Source organism: Gekko japonicus, unplaced genomic scaffold (assembly GCF_001447785.1).
Source record: "Gekko japonicus isolate JY-2015 unplaced genomic scaffold, Gekko_japonicus_V1.1 scaffold1113, whole genome shotgun sequence".
NCBI classification, from domain to species: Eukaryota; Metazoa; Chordata; class Lepidosauria; order Squamata; family Gekkonidae; genus Gekko; species Gekko japonicus.
The window spans coordinates 575,736-602,418 of NW_015173156.1; the positions used below are offsets into that span (position 1 = coordinate 575,736).

Genomic DNA, 26,683 nt, shown 5'->3' on the forward strand with positions numbered 1-26,683 from the left:
TGTGGCGGGAGGCCCACTTCCCTCTGGGCTCCCTGGGGATTATGCCGGTCTCTGGAGCTAATAACTCTGTTTCTAAACCAGGATCTCTAGTGCGATTTTTTCCCCCCCCCCCCCCCCCCCCCCCCCCCCCCCCCCCCCACCTTTTTTTTCCCCCCCCCCCCCCCCCAGATTTTCTCTTGGGGAAAAGGAGAGAACTGGGAACACACATTTCCCCTAAAAATGGTTTTGGGGTTTCTTCCCCTCCCCCCTCAGAACTTCACATCTCTAGCACAGTATCATGCAATATGACCAATCACAGAGTATGAATAACATTCTCATTAACTCCAGTTACAAAAACACCAGAACTTGCATCAATTGCAATGATAAAACTATAAGCAGTACCTATTCTGATGTTAACACAGCAATGCATATTGTTCTAACTAGACAGTACCAAAAATTAGTTCCAAGCTGATAAGACAACTTTTCGATGAGCACATGTGCAGCCACAGAAATGGGAGGAAAACAATGACAAATGAACAAACATACTGCAAGTTGCAGGATGTTTATTGCTTTGCAAGAGTGAGAAACACACATGGGGTGGAGTAAACTTAAGAACATAAGAGAAGCCAATGTCGGATCAGGCCAATGACCCATCTAGTCCAACACTCTGTCACACAGTGGTCAAAAATACCAGGTGCCATCAGGAGGTCCACCAGTGGGGCCAGGACACTAGAAGCCCTCCCACTGTTGCCCTCCCCCAAGCACCAAGAATACAGTGCATCACTTTCCCCAGCCTGAGAGTTCCTTTCTATACCTTGTGGCTAATAGCCACGGATGGACTTCTGCTCCATATGTTTATCTAATTCTCTCTTGAAGCTGTCCATGCTTGTAGCCGCCACCACCTCCTGTGGCAGTGAATTCCATGTGTTAATCACTCTTTGGGTGAAGAAGTACTTCCTTTTATCCGTTCTAACCTGACTGCTCAGCAATTTCATTGAGTGCCCATGAGTTCTTATATTATGGGAAAGGGAGAAAAGTACTTCTTTCTCTACCTGCTCTATCCCATGCATAATCTTATAGACCTCGATCATGTCACCCCACAGCCGTCATTTCTCCAAGCTAAAGAGCCCCAAGCGCTTTAACCTTTCTTCATAGGGAAAGTGTTCCAACCCTTTTATCATTCCAAGTAGCAACAACAGCAATATGCTGCAATGTTTGAGACAAACAGAAAAGAACAACAAAAAAGAAGACTGGGAAGGGCAGCCCGCATTCCTATTCTTGGGTGTGAAAGTTGGACAATGAAGAAAGCTGACAGGAAGTGTTGAAGGAGACTTTTATGGACCCCATGGATTGCCAAAAAGCAAGTGGGTTCTAGATTAAATAAAGTTTGAACTCTCCCTAGAAGCTAAAATGACTAAATTGACGCTATTATACTTTGGTCACGTTATGAGAAGACAAGAGTCAATGGAAAAGACAATAATGCTAGGGAAAGTTGAAGGCAGCAGGAAAAGAGGAAGACCCAATATGAGATGGGTTGACTCTATAAAAGAAGCCACAGCCCTCGGTTTGCAAGACCTGAGCAAGGCTGTTAACGACAGGGCCTTTTGAAGGTCAACAATTCGTAGGGTTGCCACAAGTCAGAAGCAACTTGATGGCACTTAACACACCCTGAAAAAAAACTTTGAAATATTTTCTTTAAAATGAGTGAAATGTTTTTCAAGATAAGGAGGGCATGCTGTAGACATATACAGCTCTTAAATCCAAGATGCCGCCTTGAAGTGCTGGCCTTTAGCCTACCCCTCAGTAATCTAAATTTATACTTCAGGACCACACATCTCCCAATGTTATTGGTGCCAACATGCACCATGACTACTGACTCCTCTCCCACACTTAGCTATCAGCCTATCTAGACAGCACATGATATCCACAATCCTTGCACATGCCTGCCACAGACATCACTCTCCATCCTCCTAATGAGACAACGTTTGAGTCAAACTTTGTTCTGCTGCTTCAAACCAATAAGGCTACCCACCTGAATTACTCTCCTATTGACTGAATTTCCTACTACCAAAAGCCTACCACCACTACCTCAGAGGGGTATCCCAGGTACGAGAGAATATTGGTTCAGGAAGGGGTCCCTTCTAAGGGATTATTTCTAGCCTCCACAGCCTGATGCCCTCCAATTCCAAGGCCCTCAAAGCAGAGGATCTGTCAGCGAGACATCACTCTCCATCCTCAAGGCCCTCAAAGCAGAGGATCTGTCAGCGCAGGAGTGACACAGTTCTAACAGGTCCCTAAGGGTCTCATCTATATATCTCTGTCTCTCTCAGCTACTCCAGGTCAGCAAGCTGACCCTCAAGTGAACTACCCTGTTCCCTGACAGCCAAGAATTCCAGACATCGCCCACCCACCCATAATTTCTGTCCCATGAGCAGATAATCATACACATGACTTTCTTTGTAGAAAACCTAATACTGGCAAAGAGCATGTTATAGTGTAGTAGTGACAGCGATGGACTAGGTCTGAGGAGATTTGAGTTCAAGATCTCTTCTGCCATGACAGCTGCTGGGTGACATGGGGGCAGTCATCCTGTCAGTCTAATCTTCCTCACAGGGTAGTTGTGAGGGTAAAATGGAGGAAACAAGTGAACATGTAATCATTATATCCAACACCAAATGTGTGTATCTCACACATACTACACCAAATACGTATTTTTTTCTTACCTGTATCTTTATGACCCTTCAAAACATAAAGTGGTGTAGGGCTATCCAGAGTGAAGATGCAAATGTTGTTATCATTGCCACCGGTAGCAATTAATCCACGGGGGTAGATGTCACTTGGAGGGATCACACACACACAAGAAACAAAATTGGAATGACCACTCATGCAGTGCATTTCAGAAAATCCTCTGTTGGAGCTAAACACAAAACAGAATCCAATGATTTTACGTTACTATAACAACTTCTTTCAATACTTTAACCTAGTCTTATGGTTTTAGAAAAAAATTCACTGCTGATTTTATCGCACTAGAGAGAACAGGGTAATACATCTTTCTTTCTGAAATAAGAATCTGCTTCATATGCTGATATTTTCCCCTTTCTAAATGCATGGCTCGTGATCTCTCATTATAAAACTTATAACAATAATTCCATAAGGTTTGTAAGTTACAGTTATCAGTGAAACAATTACTAATAAAACAATGATGGTGATAAAAACACATAACAGCAACAAAATATATGAATTTGTTAAGAAAGGCTAAAGAAAATAACAATCTTCATGTGACATGTAAGATAAAGCAGAGTAGGAAGAGTGTTCAAAAGTTGCAAAGCCAAAGCTGAGGTTAGTCAGTTATCATCTGACTGAACACTTTCCAATACGTCTTCAATGATCTCGACAGGCAGACTGATACAGGAAGCAATGGTCCTAGAGGTACTCTGGAACTCCATAGGTTAACACCAGTACCTTAAACTGAGCTGAAAGACAGGCTGGAAGCCATCACAGTTCTTTCAGTACTGTTGAGGTATGCTCATTGTAGTGGTTACAGATCTCACTGCTATATTTTGAACTTGCTGAAGTTTCCAAGCACTTTTGAAAGGCAGCCTCACAAAGCATATTGTACAGTCTCCTAATCTACATGACATCAAAGCACAAGTAATTCCAACCAAAGTTGTTGAAAAGCACATCATGGATGCTTCTTGAGCATCCAAACATGGGATAGGAATGTGTCTCTTCTACTAAGGACAATCTTGACACTACTTCCACTGTTCAGTGTACTTCTATCACCTCACCCCACCCCCAGTAGAACCACTTCAAAGAACGATACTGGGACTGACCTCAGCCTTCACACAGCTACATAAATATGGCAAGAGCTATTTACCAGAAACAGCTATTTCACAGTTCATAATAATGAGAGCAATGGACAAATGAATGGACCTTCTAAGGAAATCCCAATTTTTACACATTATAAGCCTGGCTTACAACAGCTTCTTATAAAATAAGCAGAAATAAGAAAATGTTTTCCAGGCTTAGTTATAACAAATGCTCCTTACAGCCCTGTTGGCGGCTGAAGCATGCATCTGATTTTACTCCTGAGAATGACTCCTGAAGCTTGCTTGTCCTGCTTCCTACCACATCCAGACTCCCAAGTGTGTTGTGTGACCCAGTGACCCAGATCTTATCCCTCTGCTACTTTGGCGTACACCGCCATTAAACCTTCACCAAAGATATGAAGCCATGGTATGCTCACACAACTTTAACAAAGTTGTTCTCACCCAAATCAGACACTAGCTCCGGTTTATAAACACTATTCTCCTGTAACAACAATTGCCTCCAGTGGGCAAGGCAGGTAAATTTCATAATCCAGAAACGTCAGCCTTTCTTTTCTGGCCACTGACACATCAAGATAGGTTTGGAAAGGAAACCGACTAGTTAGTACTTTGGGGGTGGGGTGTAACCAGCGATCTCGGGAGCGCCTGAAATGAATCAGGTCCTTTGCCTGGCACATCACCGCAAGGCCCATGAAAGAACAGGAGCTTGAATGGGTATTTGTTTAACCGAGAAATATCTTAGATCGTTGGCTAGGGCTTTTCGTTTTTCCCCGATTTAAGTTGTAGGCTCGTACATCACACTGTTGTAACCTTCCCAGACCGGCTCCCCACAGAGCGAGGCGCGCGAGGTCCCACCGGAGCCAGCCCAACTTCGCGTCACCCGCCCCATTCCTCGCCCTCTTCCAGAGAGCACTGACCTGTCCGGCGCCCACAGCCGCGCCGTGCGGTCGCGGGACACCGACACGAATGCGCCCGTCGGGAAGAGGCAGCTGCTGAGCCCCCGCACGTCCAGCTCGTGCCCCACCAGGGAGCAGCGGAGCCGGTAGTTGCTACCTGCGCTCGCCATCGCCCTCCGGCTTTCCCACCCTGACACAGCAGTGGGAACAGCGCCGCCGCCTTCCTTTCTCCCCCTCCCTTCACCGGAATCATCGTCATTCACTGGGCGCCAAGAAACATGCGCCATCCAGGATGAGCCGAAGCGGGCGAAAAGCGACGGTGGGCGAGGAGACTACATTTCCCAGAATGCAAGCGCAAAGCAATCTAGAGGTCGGTACGAGGGAAGACTCGTTCTGACATCCCGCGATGAGACGTCGATTGGCGAGAATGAAGCATGGGGGACGGGAGTCCTCTGGCTTGGTTGCTAGGATACGGTGGCAGACGCATGGAGGAAAGCCGGTAGGTTAAGTTCCCCCCTGAGCTCCCGGGGGGGGGGGGGGGGGCGTGTGAGAGGAAGAGTCAGGTAAGCTGGACGCTGGAGTGAACCTTGTGCCCCTACACTTGAAATCGGGTTGGGGGGCAGGGCTTTTACTGCGGCGCCTCCAAACCTAGAATGGAAATCCCTAAGCCACTCTACCCTACAGCCCGTCCCAGGTTGGAGTTTCCGAAGTCTCTGTGAATCTTGCTGAAATATGTTGCCCTCCACACAACCATCTTTCTCCTAAATACATTCTAACTCGTATCTGTATATTCCTCAGGGACGGAGAGTGGTAGAGTCCTAATAGTGTGGATTGTACTGTGTACCACTTGAGGCTGGAAATTGGGGCATCTCGGGTGTTTTTTGTTTTCTTCTTTTGTTTATGAATGTCTCGGTGTGTTCTCCCTGAGGCGCTAGTTATCTGCTTGCATGGTTCAGATTTATCACAAACATACTATGGGACATTTAAAAACGAAACAAAAAACACCCGAGCCGCCCCAATTTACCAAGGATGATATACGAATTAATGTATGCTCATTAGTTAGTTTTTAATTTACAAAACCATAAAGAATCTTTTAAAGATTTTGTGAAATATACTTGGTTGTTTTGACAAAAGTAAAACATTAGATCAGATATCCGAATTCAGATACTATTGACCGCCTAGCTCAAATAGTTTAGAATCAGTAATTAAGAAGATATATATCTTTTAAAATTGCCTGCAATTAACATTCATGGTTGAAAGAAATTTATGTTATAAAAATATTACCAAAATCTGGTTTCTTTTTACTATTGTACACTTATTCGGTCAGCTGTGAATAGATTATATGGAACAATAAAAAGCCAATAATAAAATGAGATCTTTCAACAGCACTGGAGTTGTCATGGACTTCCTGCAATTGAAGATACTACTGTACATTAATGTTGAAGGCAATTCCCTGTTGGATTAGGGTGGGGGGATTTTGTTGTTGTTGTTTTGTCAAGTCGCAGCCAATTAATGATGATCTCATAGTGTTTTCAAGGTAAGAGATGTTCAGAGGTGGTTTGATGTTGCCTGCCTGTGTGTAGCGACCATGGTATTCCTTGGTGGTCTCCGATCCAAATATGAACTAGGGGCAAGTCCTCCTTAGCTTCCATGATCTGATGAAAAGGAGGTAGCCTGGGCTATTCAAGTCAAAACAGGAATGATTTATTGGGACAAAAAGCAATTAAAAGTAGATATTCTGCTTTGTGTCTGGATATGGCAGGAGAAACCCTGACTCTCATTTTATGCAATCAGTCTTAACCCAAGCGTGGGATAAATTTTAGTTAAGGCTGAAGTATTCATCAGTCATACTGTTAATTCAAAGTATGGGGTTTTCAGAGCTCAAAGGGGCAACTACTTTTGCTATATGGCTAAAAACGAGTTAATGAAACTTCATAAAATATAGATCTATTTATCTATATCTTATTGTACTTATTTCAGAGATTTAAACAGAGGGTGGGCTGCATTTCAGTATCTTTATATCCAAATGAGAGGTTTAATACAACCTATGCAACAACCAGAGAATATATTTTGAGCTTTAAATAAATTTGAACACATCTTAGTCTAATTGGATGGGAAACCACCAAGTTCAGGGTTGCTTCACAAAGGCAGGCAATGGCAAACCACCTCTGAGTGTCTCTTGCCTTGAAAACCCTACAGGGTCGCTGTAAGTCCTTTGGAACGTGACCTTACTTTCCACTACGAAAAGGAATTTATAGCCAAAATACACTTCTTTAATAGATCTATAAAATAAAAGAACAGATTATAAACTAAAATGGGGAACTGATTATCTGGTATCTCTGAAAAATCTATGGTTTATGATGCATAAAAATATGTGTAGAGTTTTATGTGTTTGTTTATTTACTCCATTTATACCCCACTTTTATCCCCAATGGGAATGTAAAGTGGCTTATAACATTCTCCCCTTCATTTTATCCACACAAGAACCCTGTGAGGTAGGTTAGGCTGAGAGTATGTGACTGGCCCCAGGTCATCTGGCAAGCTTCCATGAGAAAGTAGGGATTCACACCTGGGTCTCACAGATCCTAGTCCAACACTAACCATTACACCACAACCACAAACAGCCTTGGATGTACAACTATTATACCCTGCCTAGATTAGCTAGAATAACAGCTAATGTATCCAGTCTGTGCTGGAGATACAAAAAAGTTTGAGACAGTCTTCTATATGTAGATGGAATGTCCTAAAGTATTGTCAGGATATAAGTAAGGTCTTAACTGAGATTGTGAAGTAGAGAATTCCATGTGATCCAAGTTTCCCTCAGGATATATACAAAATGAGGTAAAAACAGATCATGGATATATAAAGGATATGATTACTGCAGCCAGTATGTTATTGGTACAGTAATGGACACAAAGAGCTGTAGTGTTAAGTGATACATGTTTAAACAAGTGCTGACTCATTATGCTTATTAATAAACTTGCTATACACACACACATACATACATACATACACACACATGGGGGAAATAATGTTTAATGGAGTAAGATTAGGCCTTAAGAAAATGTAAGATCAGAGATTTTGACGTGTGTATAAAATGATAGGATATGTTGGTGAATAGTTTTGTGTATATGTACATGTATTTACATACATAGGTAGACAGATAGATGGATATAAAAACAAAAAATTATATGTGCTAGATAGTCCTAAAAAGCCTTTCTCAATGAGTCTTAATTCTGAGGGTTGCAATCATAATATGTGCATAAACTCTACAAGTAAGTGGTACTTAAATATAATTTACACCAGTTTGGTGTAGTGGTTAAGTGCGCGGACTCTAATCTGGGAGGACCAGGTTTGATTTCCCACTCCTCCACTTGCACCTGGCTGGATGACCTTGGGCAAGTCATAGTTCTGGCACAGCTGTTCTTGAAAAAGAGCAGTTTCTGTCAGAGCTCTCTCAGCCCCACCTACCTCACAGGCAGTGTTCCCTCTAAGCTGAGTTAGTGTGAGCTAGCTCACAGTTTTTTAGCCTCCGGCTCACACATTTTCGTCTTGGCTCAGGAAGGAGGGCTCCAGAGCAAAGTAATTGATGCAGTAGCCAAATGGCTCGCTCACAACTTTAATGCCAGTAGCTCACAAAGAAGAATTCTTGCTCACAAGACTCCACAGATTAGAGGGAACATTGCTCACAGGGTGTCTGTTGTGGGGAGGGGAAGGAAAAGTAGTTTGTAAGCCGCTCTGAGACTCCTTTGGGTAGTGAAGGGCGAGGTATAAATCCAATCTCTTCTCTTTTCTTCTAATTCTGATTTAAAATCTGAAGGGAATTCTAAAGGCTTTCTTTAAAATAAATGCTTTTATCAGTCTGTAGTTGTCTCAAATATAGGAAACCTATACATCAGACTTTAATGTGTAATATATGCTTATTTCTAGAGGGAAGTTTAAAGGAAAGAAGTAAAATGGCAACTAATCACAAGCCTCCTACATCTCGTCCCTCTACAGGAATGGGGCTGGGAGCCAGACCTCCGTCATCCTCATTACGACCTCCATCTGCAGCTTTGTTGGGTAGTGGGGTATGTTAACTGAATAAACCTATATGATACAAGGAACAAAGATATAGTATATATTGTGAGTGATATAGAATTTTTTTTAAAAAAAATCTTGCAATTTGGTCTCATCTTCATGATATGACACTTTGTTTTGTGTCTACACTGTAAGTTTCTTGTTATTACTTATATCATGTCATCAACATGGAATTTTACAAAGAAATATAAGCAGATCACCTGCTTTGAGAAGTTCATAATTCAAAAGCAGCAGCTAAAAAACAATCTGTTCACTCTCTGATTTCTCACCTTGCTGTGTCTCATCCTTTCTTATCATTTTCGATTGTAAGCCTCTCCTGGGATTCAAGATGCTTATTAATAATAATATTTTCTTACATTGCACACACCCATATATTCATCTATTCAACCTATAGTCAAGTTTTTGTTATTCATCTGCAGTGTAATTCAGGTTGCTCCATTTTATTATTCAAGTAAAGACCTTCAAGGACACAAATTTGCATAAAATAGTATTGCCTTTTTTAAAAAAAAACAAGTAGTTTTGATAAGGAAAAATAGCAGGAAGGAGGATGCTTAACCCTTTCCTAGTGACTGCTTCACTACTGCTTTGAAAAACTTTTTATTTTTATTTTATTGAGTTTTATACAACATAGAATGTCTGTACAATTTCAAACAGTAACAATATCAAACTCATACAATAACAAAAAAGGTACATGACGTATTATCACTGCCAATAAAAAGCTAGTATTCTCTACTCCTTATTGTGGTCCAGCCCCCATGCATTATCCCTTGGAAAAATTGGCTTTTGCTGAAGCTGCTGCTTCTTTAAGACCCAATAAAATGGTCATTGGGATTCTGAGACAAATTTGTACCTAAAGTGTAGCTAGACTTTAAATTTCTCTCATTTTAAGGTTCCAGCTTGCCTATTCATACGTTACAGATCAGAATAATCAAGGTTCTTCAGAACTGCTGCATTAATTTCTTCCTGCCCCAATAATTTTTTTCTCCCCAATTTCTATTTCAGATCCCTCCAGGCACAACAAGACCTGGTACACGTGGTGTACCCATAGGTACTGGAGTGGTGTTCTCCTCACAGATTAAAGTTGCAGACCGTCCAGTGACTCAGCAAGGGCTGAGTGGAATGAAAACAGGAATGAAAGGTAATGAAAGGGGAGTAGTAGCCAATGTCTCCTAGCCGGGTAGAGGCCCCCGTGCAGCCTTGCCTGCCGTTTCCCCAGGGCAGGGTCCCTTTCGTTGCTGGGTTGCTCATGTTATTATTATTGAAAATCTGGTGTTAATATTTTCACAATAAGGTTGATTGTTTATTCATGTTTGTATTTTCTGTGGACTCAGTCATGGGGTTGGCCTTGCTTCCCTCAGCCTGCCTGACCCAGGTCTGGGCCACATCCCTCTCTCAGGTGCAGTGCCCCCTGGGGGGCTTGGGCTTGTGTCACTGGGCCAACTTCCTAGTTGTTGAGTTGGGGGCCCCTGCAGGGAATGCCAGTCTTTCCACTGCCATGGACTGTTCTGAACACCAGTTGGACGTGTCCCACCTGAGGAGGAACCATGTCTAACAGTCCTGCCCCTACTGTTAGCATTCTGCGGCTGGTCCCCTACCCATCTCTGCCCTGTCAGCAAGTTGTGCAGCCTTTCTCTGAATATGTTTGTGCTGCCATGTGATGTGAGATGCTAAGTCCAGTAGTCACAGGCCTGACCAATATAGCTTTGAGTTGTTGTTAACAAATCGCTGATATTTGTTCTTCTTTCTTAGGTCCGCAGAGACAAGTTATGGATAGATCATATTATCTTGGAGTGCTTAGGTATGTGAAATATAGTTTTCATGAGTATGTGTGGTATCTCCATGTAAGCAGTTTGTGTCAAGAATGGTGGCCTAGCCTTGTTAAAGGGTTTGTGGTTCTTCACAGTGCGTACCTGGGATCTCCCTTCTGCTTTGCAGTCCAGGCAGGGGGTGGTGGTTAAGACTTTCCCCTCTGTGGCACCTGTGCCTCCTCTCTTTCCCACCAGGCCATTTTTTTTCTGTGCTCAGCACAGGAACCATGGCTGTCCCATCTGTCTCCTTCCCAACGTACCCTGCCACACTTTCTCAACAATTTCTTTGTACTACATGCACACACATTGCCTTCTGAGTACTGGAAATGGAGCTTTCTGAAGCTTCCTTTTTCCTTCTGCCTGACCTGGTCATGTGACTGGTGCATAGCTGACCTCTTAAGAACTCTTTCTTTACTAGAGATTGCCTCTTGCCTCCAGCTGACACACACAGACAGCTTCTCCCATAAGTTCATCAGACTCAGGATTAATTTATAGTAGGATAAAACTGTGTCCTCCACCTCTGCACATGTTCAGGACCGGCCCGTCATTGACAAAATTTAGGCAGCTGCCTATGGGCGCCAGCTTGAGCAGGGTGCCGCTCTAGCCTGCCTGCCGCCCCGCCTTCCCTCCCACATAATCCAGCCGAGCGAGAGCTAGGCGCGAACGTCAGGCTGCTATTCCTATAGTGCAGCAGCGGGTCTTCCGGCGAGGGAGTTGGCAGCCAAGGAGGGTCGCGGGGAAAGAGCGCAAAGTCCGCAGGGGCTGTCCTCAGGGGCTCATTGGGGCTGGGGAAGGAGAGACCCCTGCAGGGCGCACCTCCTTGGACCAGATGGGTCAGTTTTGATCCCAATTCTGGTCAATTTCCTCCCTTGGCTGAGCCTGGCACCTTGGCTGAGCTGCACAGCCCGGCAGCGTTAGTCAGTTTCACTCGTCTTTAAAAGCCTCCCGTTTCGCCCTCATCCCGACACGGGATGGATTGAGGCCTCAGGGTCCATTTTGGGCCTTCGGGGACATGGGGAGGAGAGGCGTGCATGTGAGGACGTTCCCCCGGGGTGGAGGAAAGGGGTCCAATGGCCTGCTGGGCCACGCATCATGCGCGGCCGATTCTCCCCTCCCAGCAGCTGCCCCAGGTGGGTGGAGCTTGCTCTGGCCACACTCCTGTTTCGGAACCGTCGTGCAAGCTGCCCCGTCCCGTGGTTCCAGCCAGGAGGACCCCCCGCCCCCCACCTTTGTTGTGCCCCTGAAACCAGACCGCTGGTGCTCACGGAGGGGTGGGGGGGGCGCCAGAAAATTGGTGGGCGCACGGGGGGGTACCTAGTGTGTAAAAAAACCTGGGGCCAGCCCTGCACATGTTCTTTGATGGTGTAAGAGAGCTGGCTACAATTGCCTGCATTCCAGTTGGGATATTTTAACAGGAGTTTTTATTCTGGAGCTACAATGTAGAAATAAATTTTTATTTTGTTTGCCAGTTTGGTGTAGTGGTTAAGAGCATGGACTCTAATCTGGGAGAACCGGGCTTGATTCCCCACGCCTCCACATGGAGCTGCTGACATGATCTTGGGTCAGTTACAGTTCTCTCAGAGCTATTCTCGAAAGAGCAGTTCTCTCAGTCTCAGCCCCATCTAGCTCACAGGGTGTCTGTTGTGGGGAGAGGAAGGGAAGGAGATTGTAAGCGGCTGTGAAGGGCGGGGTATAAATCCAATCTCTTCTTCTTTTTTAATAAAATTTAATAATATCTGAAAAACACATGTTCCCCAGAGAGCACTGCGTTCTAAGAGACAACCCCCTAGTTCTCCCTGGCCCTAAAGAGGCCAGGCTGGCCATCACCAGGGCTAGGGCCTTTTCTGTGGCAGCTCACTGGTGGAATGAGTTCCCCGAGGATATCGGGGCCCTGCGAAGTTTATTACAATTCTGCAGGGCCTGGGGTAGGGCAGGATATAAATTGGAATATAAATAAATAAATAAATATCAGAGCCTTGTGGGACTTACTACAATTCCGCAGGGCCTGAAAAGGCGGAGCTCTTCCACCAGGCATTTGACCACATTTTACATCCAGATATAATATCAGAGCCTTCCCTGGGATCTTTTTCATCACCATTGTGTATTGACTGACTCCTGTTATCATGAAAATATTGGATATGGCAATGTTTGATAATTGTTCACTGCTACGTAGGAAAGTATGTATAGCAGTTTAGATTTTATGTTGGTTTTGAATTAAGAATTTTATGTAAGCTGCCCTGAGCCTGCATCGGTGGAGAAGGCAGGGTATAAATCTAATAAATAAATAAATTAAATGTACTTAGAACAAAAACCAACAAATTGTTATTTAGTTAGTTATTATTACTTTATTATTGACTTTGTACTGCCTTTCTCACCGATGGAGATCCAAAACACTTTATGTTGTTCTCCAGCGTTGGTTTCTCCTCACAACAACCCTGTGAGGTAGACTAGGCCAAGAGTGTGTGACTGGCCCAAGGTCACCCAGCAAGCATCCGTGGCAGAGTGGGAAATCGAACCTGGGTTTCCCAGATCCTAGTCTGACACTTTTATACCATGTTGGCTGTCATAGTTCTAACTTAGGGTTGTAAATTAGGGTTCAGCCACTGCAATTCCTGGGCCAAATCTAGTTTCATAAGCTGTGGTTGCACACACACACACACACACCTTGCATAAAAGGGTGTGCAGAAAGTGATGTCTGTAATATAGAAAATTTACAGGAAGAAATTGTTATGGTATGGGGACTGAGGCCTCCTGACGGTTGATCTGTTCTCAAAGCGACCCTCTAGGAAAACTAGTCACTGATGGGGTTTCTAGAATAATGTGAACCATTCTGTAGTACTTTCTATAGAAAGGTATGATACAAATTGTTGGTTCCCAGATTATGGCACTGATGTGCTAGGATCTGATTTGACTGAAGAACACCTTGGCCTCAGACTGAGAAGGGCAGGAGTTGAACACCATCCTGTTCCACCTCCTCTCACCAGCTGTGCTCCCTTCTGAGCAGGAAGCGAGTATGTCCTCCTCAGTTTCCTTCCTGAGGCCTTTTAAAGGCCCTGATGAGGCCTGGAGAATGCCCAGTGGCCAAGCCCTTGAGCAGTTTGTCCCCTGCCACTCTCCTTTCCTGCTCCCAGGGTGGAGTTGCCAGACAGCTGATTGTCAGAGGGCTGGCTTTTAAAGGACCAGGTCTCATTGATTAGCTGGATAGCATGAGGATTCTTACAGAGTGTGTCCATGGATCCCCTTAGGCCTGGTAGACATTGGGTTTGACACTGCAGAGTGCCAAAGAAGAAGGACGGGGGCTAGTGTTGTCCCCACCCATCTATCAGTTCTTTAACAAGCAGTAAATAATGTATTAAGATGGTAACTACTTTTTTACAGAAGCAAAATAAATGAACTCACCACTGAAATTAACAAGCTTCAGAAAGAAATTGACATGTATAACCAGGAGAACTCTGTCTACCTATCTTATGAAAAACAGTAAGTCCAGTTGCATGCATTCTCAGCATCTGTTTTTAACGGTAGCTAGTATTTATGCATTTTGAGTAACAAATCATTTTTCACCACCAAAGTCCTTAGGGAAGCACACAAGTATTTTTGGGATGTAAATGGTAAAACCTGAAACTTGCTTTGATTGTTTTTGAATGTTTAAGCAGTGGCATCTAATCTGTTTTCTGTTCTTGTTTAGGGCAGAGTCTTTAGCTAGTGAGATCAAAGAATTTCAAGGACAGCTGGCAGACTACAATATGGTATGCTATTGATTCCAGATTTAGTATACTTTTATCCACCCTTCCTCCAAGGAGCTCAAGGTGGTTATTCTCACAGGAGTCTTGGGCTGAGTTTAACCTAGCAAGGTTTGGTAGAATGCTAGTGACTGGCCCAAAGTAACTCATTGGGCTTTGTGGTTGATTATGACTTGGACCTAGTTCTCACCGTTCCTGGTCTCAACAATGAACTGTTATGACACTTTGGTTCTTTTATTTATATTGATTTTATGTACTGAACATACTGGTTTTACTGTGAATAGCAATTGTACAGATATTTCTGTAGTTTCTCTATTGCTACTGTAAAACTAGCCAATTATATTTGGAAATGCATGGTTCATTTGTATTTATTATTTTCACAGATATTTCTGTAGTTTTTCTATTGCTACTGTAAATCTAGCCAATTATATTTGGGAATGCATGGTTCATTTGTATTTATTATTTTATTTATTTATTAGTCTTATTAATTGCCCACCCTGCGAACAGGCTCTGGGCAATTTGCAGTCATTATAAAACATTTAAAATTACAATTAATATATAGTTAAAAACAAAAACAAAAAAAACATCGATAGGACAATAAATGTTCATAAAAGCGCTCTATTTTCTTGCCTTGTTATTTGTGTGAGTCCGGAAACAATGATGAATAGTTAAACATTTAATGTTTGTTTTAGTTGGTGGATAAGCTCAACACCAATACTGACATGGAGGAGGTGATGAATGACTACAACCTAGTAAGTGTTAAAATTAGAAGTTTAATGCAGTGTTGACTGTTTGAATTGACAATTTATTATTGGACTTTCCCCTACTGTTGTTGTGTTCCTATATGATTGGTAGTAATTCAGCATTAAATTACTGCTGCTGATGTGAATAGTTCATGAGAAGAATGATAATGTTCTACACCAGTTTGGTTTAATGTGATTTGTTACATTACTCACTTCTCTTTGCATTTAGAACTTCTTAGACTTCTGTTGGTAGATATATAAGCGGTTGAACAGGTCTTCTTGTTTGTCACCATGTATTAATTTATTGTTCCTGAATAAACTAATTCAGCTCTCTGGGGGGGAAAGCTGTTATATAGTCTTCATTTCACCTCATCTATCTTACTCCCTTCATCTGCATCTGTGACAGACTGCACATTTAAAAACTTAGAAGTGCTGTACAAACAGGTAATGGACTGTGAAGGGTTAATTCCTCAAAGATCCAGAGAGCCATGAGTGATAGGCTGCTCCAAGAGATCTGATTGGTTAGCATCGGTTGAGCAGAGGAAGAGTTCTGAACTGGATTCTGAGGAGGATTCAGTCTTAATTCAGCCCTGACTGAGAGCAGTTTAACACAGATGGAGAACTGGGGGGAGTTGGCAAGAGGAGTGGGTAGTTAGGAGAAGACTCCCATTCAGGCCAAGAAAAGGTCTTCTAGAGAGAGAAGAAATTTCCCACCCAGTCAAAACAGTGAGATAATTCTGAAAAGTGGAGAGATCCCTGGTCTGGTGTAGTTAGAAACTGCCTTGTGAAACCTTAAGAGTCAGATAAAACTCAAGAAGAGTACTGGTGTGTTCTGAGAAGGGGGTTGGGTACTGGATAGAATGCCCCAGCCTTCTGGAAACCAAAAGAGTCAGTGAATGCTTAAAGAAAGTGTACTGGAGTGTTTGGGAAACACTGGAACAAAAACCTTTCATCTTAAAGGTCCTAAGTCAGTGCAAAAAGTTCATGAAACTCAATAGCCTGAAACATATGAACTAAAGTCTGTGCATATTCTGATTTACTTCAGAGTTCTATATTGAGTTACCTCAGAAGTTTTACCCCCGATTTCACCTGCCTTTTCCCCTCTATGTCCAATAAAACATTTTGTTAATTTAGAATTTCAAAACACCTTGAGTGCCATTTAAGTTAAAGGGGGCTCTGATCCTTCCCTCATGTTCCTGGGCTGAGCCAGCAGCCAAAATATCATACTGTGACAGGGTGGGACTGCTAGAGTTCTTCAGGAAAGAAGAATACGGATACCTAGGGTGGCTCAGTTAGAAAGAGAAAGAAAAACGGAGGGAAAATCTTGCCTCTGAGGGAGGGGTTGGATGTGGCATAGCCTCATACTTCTTCAACAACAAAATACCTTTAATTTTCTGCAGTTGTTCATGTTAATACAATACACAATTGCTTTATGAGAAAATGTAGAACTGGGTGTATATTAGCTTTCAGGATATATGCATAGCACAATGTGTGTTGAGTTCAGTCCACACTTTTAGGGCTGGCCAAATGCCCATTTCAAAGCAGCCTCCTCCATGCTCTTAACTATAAGAGACTATAAGAAAGCCACATCTTTTCTTCAGAAGAGGTCACGATGGGAACAATGCTGTTTTTATTCTCACTTGAAATAGCTCTTCAAGCAACAGAGAAGAATGTGTTTACTGATGAACTGATCAGTTGATCATTTTAAAAAGATATGCCAGTGCACCAAGAAAGGGTATATTACTAACCTGATCCACCTAGACACCATATGAGTGCTCAAACAGGCTATCAGATGTCTGCATGAATCACAGTGCAGTCATAGAGAGAGTTATACCCTCCCAAGCCCATGGACTTCGATGCAGTTTGAAGGGTGTGACTCTCTTTAAGATAGGTCTGACAGTATCTCAGCCCATTCACTGTGATTCTGCATATATGAGACCTGAGAGTCAACAGGCAGGATAAAAGTATTTTAAATTAATAAATTATGCCAGTCACCTATTAAGGACAGGGAACAGGGGGCTGTTCATTGTTGTCCTCCCCTTCCTTGCCAGACAGCAGTAGGTGTATTTACATTTTATTTAATATGGCTACGAGCCTGTTAGCCGTTGCTATTGCAAGAGGAGACAGTTGGAGGGGGGGGCCTCTGACTTCAAACCCTCAGCTCTTTATAGAAATTTGTTAATATATTCACCTAAGCAGTCCTGTTACTTGTGTCAGCAATCCAGCTATTATGCATGCAAGCTGATAACGTTACATTCAAAGCTACCCTAAATCGTGATTTATATTAAACCTCATGAATATTTATAGGTTCAGGTGGTTGTTTTTAAAAGTCTTTTATAGCCTGATCTTATGGTTCTGTGACACTGCAGCAGGAAATATAGTGGAACAGAGAGCTATAGAAACAGCAATTTTTTCATATTTGCTATAGAAATAGGAAATATGTTCTCACCAAGTTTCTGATGGATTTGTCTTTTTAATAGTTGAGAGCACAAAATGACCGTGAAGCTCAGAGCATAGACAGCATTTTTACAGAAAGACAAGTGTAAGTATATGAAATACCAAAACTAAAATTTGAAAACTGAAAATGTGCAAAGTTGTTGATATGGCCATAGTAAACACAGTTAGCCACATACACTGTGCTGCGACTTTTATTTATTTATTTGTTAGATTTTTACCCGCCCTCCCAGCCGAAGCTGGCTTAGGGCAGCTTACATAAAGCAGCAAATAAATTACAGTAAAACTCTTAAAACAGTACTACAACCAATTGGTCTACCAGGGCCCCGGTCACACGGGCTGGAAAGCGTGGGGGGAGGCGTGGCTATTTGCAGCACTGCAAGTAGCCGCGCGACAATGCGATCAGACGCGTCGGCAACCCATGGTTCCGGCCCTCGGCATGTGCGCCGCAACGCAGACGGCCAGAGGGAAAAGCCTCGCCGGCGCGATCACACCAAGGGAGTCCGGAGGCAGCCCATGGCAAACCGTTTGCTACCACCTTTGTTGAGGCATTTTTTTTTAAGCGCATTTTCGGCAGCTTGCCACGGGTGTGCTCCACTTCCCAGATGTTGTGGTGTGATCGTGGCCAGAAAATCCGCCATCCACTCGTGGCTCTCCCGCGGCAAATTCCCCATGTGAACAGGGCCCAGGTTCCTTAGGGTATGCCACTTAACATGATCCTAAACACACTTCCTTGGAATTTGAAAGCCTTTTAGTTACTATGGAATTTACATTCCAGGTAAATGTTTTGTAATTGAAACTTTAATAGTTTAAATGCTATGAAGCAATTAATAGTTTAGTGTGCCTCTCTCATGTGAAATGTTGTCAGTGAATATATTTTCTCTGGTATAAGGTAAATGGCAGAAACCATAGCTTTGGACATGGCTACAGTGTCTGCTGCTGGTATGGGATTATAGTTTTCTTCCAGGACAAACCTAAAGAAACAAAAAAGCCACTCATACATTCTGTAGAGTTCTTCATTTTAATTATTGGGATACAGATTTTATAACTTAAAAAAAGGTCTAGCAAATGCAAACAAATATGAAACATTACATTGGATTTGTAAGTGTCTGCAAACTACTGAATATACCAGCAAAAACCAAAGAAGCCATTTGATATCAGTAAAAATTATTTTAAAATGCTTTCTCTGTGTTCAAACATTGAAAGATTTATTTTTTGTTGCCTGTTATATTTTAAACTCCTGACAAACTTCATTACTGACTTATATGCCTTGTCTTAATTATCACTGAATGTTGTTTTTCTTCCTATTTTTAAACATATAAATCTTTTTTTCCTTATGCAAAGAGAGCCTTGGTGCACACTGTAGTATTTTTGCATGAAAACTATAAAATTTAAGGATACATACTATGATTGAATAAAAGCATCAACAGGTTATTTGTTAGTTCTGTAGTTCATGAAAGTATATATACCACGAGTCTGTGCTAATATTACAGCATAAGGCAAGTAGATTCAGTCAAGTAAGTCTTCATGTATCAATATACTTATCTTCAATATATCCATCATCTTCTGGAACAAACGTATGAAATTGTTGAAATACCACTATGGAGTCATTCTCATTGGTATCTGGTCCTGGTGGGAAACTGCACATATCTGTGGAGAAATGTTCTTCAAACATTCCGGGTTCATCTTCTTCCAGACGGCTATGATTGTAGCTGATCAAATGACGGTACCACACTGGGACTTTGATGGCAGTAATAATCAGCAATGTAGTAGTAACAATAACTATAAGGACACCAATCAGAAATTTCCAGCTTTTGCCAAGGGGTGGAAAACCTGCATGAATAAGGATAAGCCGTAGAACAAAGTTTGACTCCTGTGACACCTTTAAGACCAGCAAAGTTTTATTCATGTATGAGCTTTCGTGTGCCCACAGGCTCAGAAAGGTTGGGGCCCCTGATCTAAAGCATTTATTTTTGTATTATGCAATACATTGCTTTGTTTTCTATACACGTATTACATATTCTAAAAAGTTACAAAAGCTGCAATGGAGTATATATCAAGTTATGTTCTGAAATTTAAATAGACATATATCCTAAAAGCTTTAATTGGCATGAGGGTAGTAAAGAAAGTGGAGTCCATAAGTCAAAACAAACACTGGTTTTGTGCTGTCTTGGCTGGCTGCCACAGAGACCACACACTGGAAGCTTGTAAACACAGTCCAGAATCAAGGTCAGTCAGAGCCAAAAGTCAAAGAGCCAGGTTGCCCCCATCCCCTCCATTGTTCTCTATGGTGGGAAAAAAGTTACTTTTTCCCACCATAGAGAACAATGGAGGGGATAGGGGCAACCTGTTTGGGGGCCCGTAGAATTGGACCCCCTGGTCCAATGTTCTTCAAACTTGGTTGGTATCTTGGGGAGAGGCTCCAGCAGCTACCCTGCACGTTTGGAGCCTCTCCCTCAAACCCCCTCCCCTCCAGCCCCCAGAATATACCCTATGTTTTTGCCATTGACTTCAATGGCCCATAGGATATAATGGGGCCGAAATTGACATTCAGCGTTCTAGTGCAGAGCCTGAAAAAGGAAGGGGGGGGGATTGCTCTGTAGGACATTTTTCAGGCCCGGCACTCCGGCGCAGAGCCTGAAAAAGGCGGGGAGGGCAGCTCAGCAGACACACACACCCCCGGTGGTTGCAGCTGCCGCCAAAAGCAGCGACGACGGACTCCCCCCCCCCCCCCCCCCCCCCCCCGCGGGCATCGCAGCTGCCACTAGAACAGCCTCGGACAGGCAGAGACCGGGGGGGGATTTTTCCCGGGGTGCGTGGCAGGCAGAGACGGGGGAGGAAGCCAACTTACCCTCCTGCTTCTTCCTCGTTCTGGAACAGAATGAGGCTGGAAGCAGAGGGCGGCCAAAAAAAGGGGGTGGGGCTTTGCCATGTGAGCACCCTGTCCCCCCCCCCCTGCCTCTCTCCCAGAGCAACACTCTGGCCCAATCCGAGGCCTGGGTATAGTTGAGGGTTCTTCTTCTGGGCTGACTCCCTGCCTCTTCCTCATCTGAGGAGTAGTCAGCCTCAGCAGACCTAGTACCCATCGCAGGTTTCTTGGTCTCATATAGCGAACATTGCTTGAAGCACCCTACATTGTACATGTCTTCTCAGAGAAGTTGCAAAGATTATTTTAAAAAAAATAAATTTAAATAAATTGTGGAAAGTCTTTTAGCAGTTTTAAGGCAAAGTGTGCGAACAGTATGTGAAACTATATGTTTGGGTATATGTCTGTTTTAAATTCTGCATCAGTGCACTAAATGATCCTCTAGTTTTCTTTTAGACCTATTCAATTTTATCAAAATGCACAGCACCAAATACATGGGCACTGCTGTTAACCAAAACTGATATATACCTGAATATAATAATTTTCCATCTGTATCATTATATCCAGAGGTTCCAGTATCATTGCTAGGATTAATAGAAATGGGAAGTTTGGTGATTGCTTCAGTCTTCTCTTTTCTGTGACAATTAGATATAAGTGCTGTTTTGATGGGTTGTGTTTTTAGACTATCTGGAAAGGCGCATGTGGTATTTTTTTCATTTTCTGGAAGTATAAACAATAAAAAAGTGAATCACAGAGTTTAGTTAGTGCCATTATACAAGATTCATTAATACCATATAAATATATCCTAATTTAATTATATGATTTAAAATGTTATTTTGCCTTAGCTACCAAGAAATGTTCAAAACAAATAAAACTGTGCAACATTATAGGATTATCAAAAGTTTAAAAGGTATTGGTGTATCTGAACATATTCACTTTTAAAATTACCTGATTAAAATTACCATGCTCAACTCTCCTCATTTGGAGAATACTCTTCTTAGAAGAATAGAAAACAGGTTGTTTCCTTTCCCTCCCTCCCATCTACATCCACACATTCTTGAAGGGATTCAGCCATTGTTCAGCATCTGTCATTAAGCTTACTCAGAGAAAATTATCATGTATGTCTTACCAATTTCTATGTGTACGGCACATGTCTTTCATAGCCCTCTCTTGGGCCTAGATTAATTAAATAGTAGCTCAAAACCAAATTTCCACTTACTCTTGTCAGCTTCTTCTTTAAGCTTCCCTCTATTAAGGCTTCTATTTATGACAATTATAGAAATATCCCATCAGATTGGTTAGCTAGATTAGTGAGTCTTAATTTTTAATCAAGTACTAGCCACCAAGGACTGCGGTGGCTCAAGTGGTTAAGACGCTGAACTGCAGGCTGTGGAAGGTCAGTAGTTCAGCAGTTCAAGACCCGAGTGTGCCGCATGACGGAGTGAGCTCCCGTCTCTAGTTCCAGCTCCTGCCAACCTAGCAGTTCGAAAGCAAGAAATTGCAAGTAGATAAATAGGTACTACTTCGGTGGGAAAGTAACAGCGTTCCGTTCGCCTTGGTGTTTAGTCATGCCGGCCACATGACCACGGAAACGTCTTCGGACAGCGCTGGCTCTTCGGCTTTGAAACGGAGATGAGCACCGCAACCCTAGAGTCAGATTCAACTAGCTTTCGAGCACCTTTAGCTTTACCTTACCAACTACCAAGGTGCAACACTATAATCAAATGTTCCCCAAGACACAAGAAAAAAATTGGGACATAAAAATAGCACTTCAAAGAAAGATTGTTTTACTTATATTGATATATTTATGATATATGCAGACAAAGGAGTGCCATTTTTTACCCAATTTGGCACTTTTTGGAGAGCTTGTTTCTCCCTTATCTTGATTGTTATTGTAGTGCTGTTTCTGTTGTTCTCTTTCTGGAAGCCCATCAGGAATACTGTTTTTTGTGGGGTTGCCCCAAGCTCAGAGGGGGCATATCTGTTTAAGTTCTTTCTGCTGTGTGCCACTTTTTTAAGGGATTGGGGGACAAATCTGAAATCTAGAAATTGATCCTGTTATGGGGTGAGGATTGTAAGACAACTGTTCTCTACTGGCTGTTGGAAGGCATGCAAGTGGGGAAAAGAGGCTGTTTAAAATCTTGAATCCCCCCCCCCTTTGTAGTTTGCACCCTAAGGGGCTTTATGTTCTCAGTTAAGAATTACTAAATTAGATGGACCGTCTAAAGAAAACCAGTCCCATTTTACAGAAGATTGTTTATCCCATCACAGTATTCCTGGACAGAAAGCATATGAATGTCACTTGTAATACTGTCTGGTACGTTTTACTGTGCTGTCAATCCATTTACTAGTTACGGGGAGAATTAACGCCCTAAAGTTATCAGTTATTCTGAGCAATTTTCTGATTGGTGGTTTAGACCTCTTTCTTTTATGGACAATAGAACAGCTTTTGGAACTTAATCCTTTAAAACAGATTTTAATGTTTATGTGCTACCTTTAGTTCTCATAGCATCTTTTTGATGTATTTAAATGAATATAAATATTTGTAGACTAATTGGCATGAGATGGCTTGAAAAGCTACTATGCAGGTAATTCATCACAACCATCACTAGCCAGAATTTTGGAAGGAAAGAAAAATGACCAGAGCACAAGCATTTTGTTACACTCACCTATTAATAATTGTGAATTATTCAACCAACTCTGTAAACTAAGCAAGCCACATGAACAATTCCATGGATTTCCAAATAGTATAACTTTGCTCAAATTAAGTGATACTTCCATTTCAAAATATCTAAGGTTGTTACTTTGTAAGTTCAAGACCTTCAGGCTCTTTAGAAATACGAACACACTAGAATCTAGATGGGCAATTTTGTTATTCTGTAGATTCAAAGCTGTTAGCTCATTTAAGCCAGCAAAGGCTGCTTGTTCAACTGTTTGGATAGAGTTATTACTGACATCTAGAACTGCTAGTTTTGAAAGATTGCAAAAGCTGTAGTTACGTAGAACAACAATAGCATTATTGTTCAGGTATAGTTTTGTGATGTTAGGATACTCGTGCAAAGTCTTGATGTCATGATCATTTAAACTAAGGTTATTGTTACTAAGTGTAAGAACAGAAGAACTGTTGTTTGCCGTTGCATCAGTTGTCTCCTGTTAAAGGAAAAGACAAAAAGTGTTACGAATATAGAGGGGTACATGTTAAATATCAAGCTCCTCTGCTTATTTAATGTCATGGAAAATCAGTACTTTATTATCTAAAAATCAGTACTTTATTATCGCCCTATAAATGACTGCTCGCCCCCTCAAAGAGCTCCCTTTAGGAAAGGAGAAAGTGTGTGAAAGAAGTTCACCCTAATTTTTAATGCCATTATTCCTACCAGGAGCTTAGGGCAGCATACATGGTTCTCTTCTCATTTTATTCTCGTAACAGCACTGTGAGTTAGGTTTGACTGAGAGAAGGACAGATCCAACAAGAGATTCATGTAGAGTATGGATTTGAGCCTGGTCCCCTCAGTCTTAGTCTAAGCACTAAAATATATTGGTTCTCTGTAGTTCAGGTTAGATGAGGATAGTTCCACTATTTTTTAAATGAAGTGTCAGAACTCAGATGTCAAATAGGGCTAAACTATTTCAAATGTGAAAACCCTGAATCAATCAGGATCATATGTTTAGATTCTAGCACACGGTCATAAGACTGAAGAGATTTAAGAGTTTATTTAGTCCACCACCTTACCCACAATGAAAAGCAGGATCATATATGACCGCGCACAGTTGAAACCAATATCAAGGAACTCTTTCATGACATTAAGAAGGAAGTTCGTGAAAGAAGCAACTGTTCTACGAATGATCAGAATCCTACTATAAGACTTGCTCAAGTATTGTGGTTTAGACAGTGGTGTACAATATACCATGTCATATAGACTAGGAAGAAATTAAATGTATAAATGTCACAACAACTTACGTTATCACATTATGTTGGTAGGGGGGCTTACAATGAGCATTTTAGAAAAAGAGTGGTAGCTAAATTTGATTATGAAACTTACATCGGTGCTCTCAGAAGTGACCAGGACCAGAAAGAGAACAGCAGCCTTTAGTGGGAGCCAAGCAAATTTCATTTTCCCAATCTGTGAATGTGGATGTTAGGTGTATGTTATCACTGGAATATTATGAAATGCTAACATTCAATATGATAATCAAGAGGATGCTGAAACTATGCCTTACCCATGGTTTGTTCATGGCAAATTGTGGCCCAAAAGGTATCAGAATCCTCATTGCCAAACCTAGTCACATCACTGGAAACAGAATGGACTATGAGAAATGTGAACTATGTTAATATTTATTGCATTTTGTCTCACCTGTTTTCCAAAGAGCTCAAGGCAGCTTACACTGTCTTGTGTCCTCTGCTCATGCATCTTTACAACAATCCTTCAAGGAAGATTAGGCTGAAAGTGATTGGCCCAAGGTTAAGCTTCATAAATTTCCCCCCTTGTTTAGACTTATCCCACACTGTAACAAAACAGCTGCCTAACATCAAGTTAGCATACAGAAGACAGTTTCATCAAGCGTTGTGACAACATACACCGCCGTGATCCACTGAAGTACTGTATATACACAGAATAGTAAGTGCAAGCTGGAATTTTTCAGCCAGCTCCCAACATAACATTCCAAACTGTTGTTTACTTACTAAATTGGGAGAGTTTAGAGCTTCAGGTGAGAAACTGCTAGAAAGAAAACTGTGTTCAGAACTCCTGTGCACACTTGTATCTGGCATGTGTACATCTCTACCTGGCAGTTCATAATTATGGCTTGAATTAGTGTACTGTTTTTTATTTATTTGTCAAATTTATATCCTGCTCCCTCTCCCCTGAATGGGACTTGAGGTAGTTTTGAGCACATAAACCTGCTAACTTTCAGATACCATGAGGTATAAACCTAATACAGTTCTTTATGTAACTGATCTCTTGGGAAGCACATAAAGATTCTTCTGTACAATATTTTGGAGGAAGTAAGCCAACCATTTTGTAACACACATGAATGTAGCTCTCAGCCTTAATCTGGAGCATCAGTTGTGCTGTGGGGGGACACAGGGCAATTGGGAACCCTGCATGACCCCTGGGGGTGGGGTGCATAACAACCATTCTTGTGTTTGACACACTGACCATGCCCCCAGGGGACTGGGGATGGGTCGGTAGAGTAGCTTCTGCTGTTTCCAGCCCTAATACCTGCAATCTTCCCTTGGTTACCCCAACAGGCAGGTTGGGTAGTGCTTCTGACAGCAGTCAGGCAGTCAGCTACACCCATTGTATGCCGCCTGTGCTGCGCCAAGACCTGAGGAACCTGTAATCAATAAAGTCATGGTCTGCTTCTCCCCAGCACAGTGTGTCTATGTTGTCTATCTCCCCTACTTCTATGGGCTGGTCCCCACTCCAGGCACAATTAATATGCCAAACAGGAAAGTTTTAGTGAACAACAGCTTACTATGTCTTTCCAAGAAACCCAGTACATTTTTGTGAAGGGAAATAAATTTTTTGAAAGCTATGTTAAATAATGTTTTTAATTAACTCAAGCAAAAAAAAAGTGAAAAGTGTAGCAAAACGTAACATCAATAGTGGCAAGTCTACAGATAAGTATCTATAAAAGGTTCCAAGTATCTAAAAAGTACCCATGCGGCAGATGGTCAAAATAGGTGAAACCATATCAACCATTAAAATTAATGGGTGGCAAATTATTTCATGCTGCATGGCTAGGGATTAAAAGTTTACTAACTATATCCATAAAGGCTCAAGTACATATTGGTACTAGTCACTGGTGCAGGACCAGAGGCTCCATATAGGGTAAGCAATAGAGGATTTGTCCCTTTCCTTGTTTAATACTGTATATGATATTCCTCAGAAGGACCTCACTGGATTATAAATAACTGGATAGTTTATATCCAAACTGTGCATTCCAAAGCCACATGTGACCTTCACTTTGGGGGGGGAAGTATATATGAAAAGTAGCTACAACAAATTTACTGCTCACTCTCCACCTACATGTATGGTCTGGTAATTTCCATTTTTGTTTCTGTCTCAGTCTTGATTCCTACTGGACCTTCCTGGCAACTAAATCCCCACCTACCCACCCTCTCCCTATATGTAGTGGTTGAGGAAATTCTGTTTCGCTGTATCTGAAGTAGTGTGCTTGCACATGAAAGCTTATACCTTGAATAAGACTTTGTTGGTCTTAAAGGTTCCGCTGGACTCAAAGTTCGTTCTCCTGCTTCAGACCAACACGACTACCCACCTGAGTCT

The 26,683-nt window shown here is 42.1% G+C and overlaps 2 protein-coding genes across 3 annotated transcripts in view; one reads left to right on the forward strand and one right to left on the reverse strand.

Moving 5' to 3' along the window:
* Positions 1–4,927, reverse strand: part of PLAA (phospholipase A2-activating protein) — a 23,458-nt gene extending 18,531 nt beyond the window's left edge. For both annotated transcript variants that reach the window (XM_015422416.1, XM_015422415.1), the window contains exons 1-2: positions 4,724–4,927; positions 2,703–2,896 (exon numbers count right to left, since the gene is read on the reverse strand). In XM_015422416.1, coding sequence (XP_015277902.1) covers positions 2,703–2,896; positions 4,724–4,872 — 343 coding nt within the window. In that variant the 5' untranslated portion in view covers positions 4,873–4,927. The remainder of the gene's footprint in view (positions 1–2,702; positions 2,897–4,723) is intronic.
* Positions 4,928–5,122: 195 nt separating this feature from the next.
* Positions 5,123–26,683, forward strand: part of IFT74 (intraflagellar transport 74) — a gene marked incomplete at its 3' end in the record, with an annotated part of 31,600 nt that continues 10,039 nt past the window's right edge. The window contains exons 1-8 of the mRNA XM_015422414.1: positions 5,123–5,201; positions 8,633–8,772; positions 9,785–9,920; positions 10,532–10,580; positions 13,969–14,067; positions 14,276–14,336; positions 15,023–15,082; positions 17,554–17,615. Coding sequence (XP_015277900.1) covers positions 8,659–8,772; positions 9,785–9,920; positions 10,532–10,580; positions 13,969–14,067; positions 14,276–14,336; positions 15,023–15,082; positions 17,554–17,615 — 581 coding nt within the window. The remainder of the gene's footprint in view (positions 5,202–8,632; positions 8,773–9,784; positions 9,921–10,531; positions 10,581–13,968; positions 14,068–14,275; positions 14,337–15,022; positions 15,083–17,553; positions 17,616–26,683) is intronic.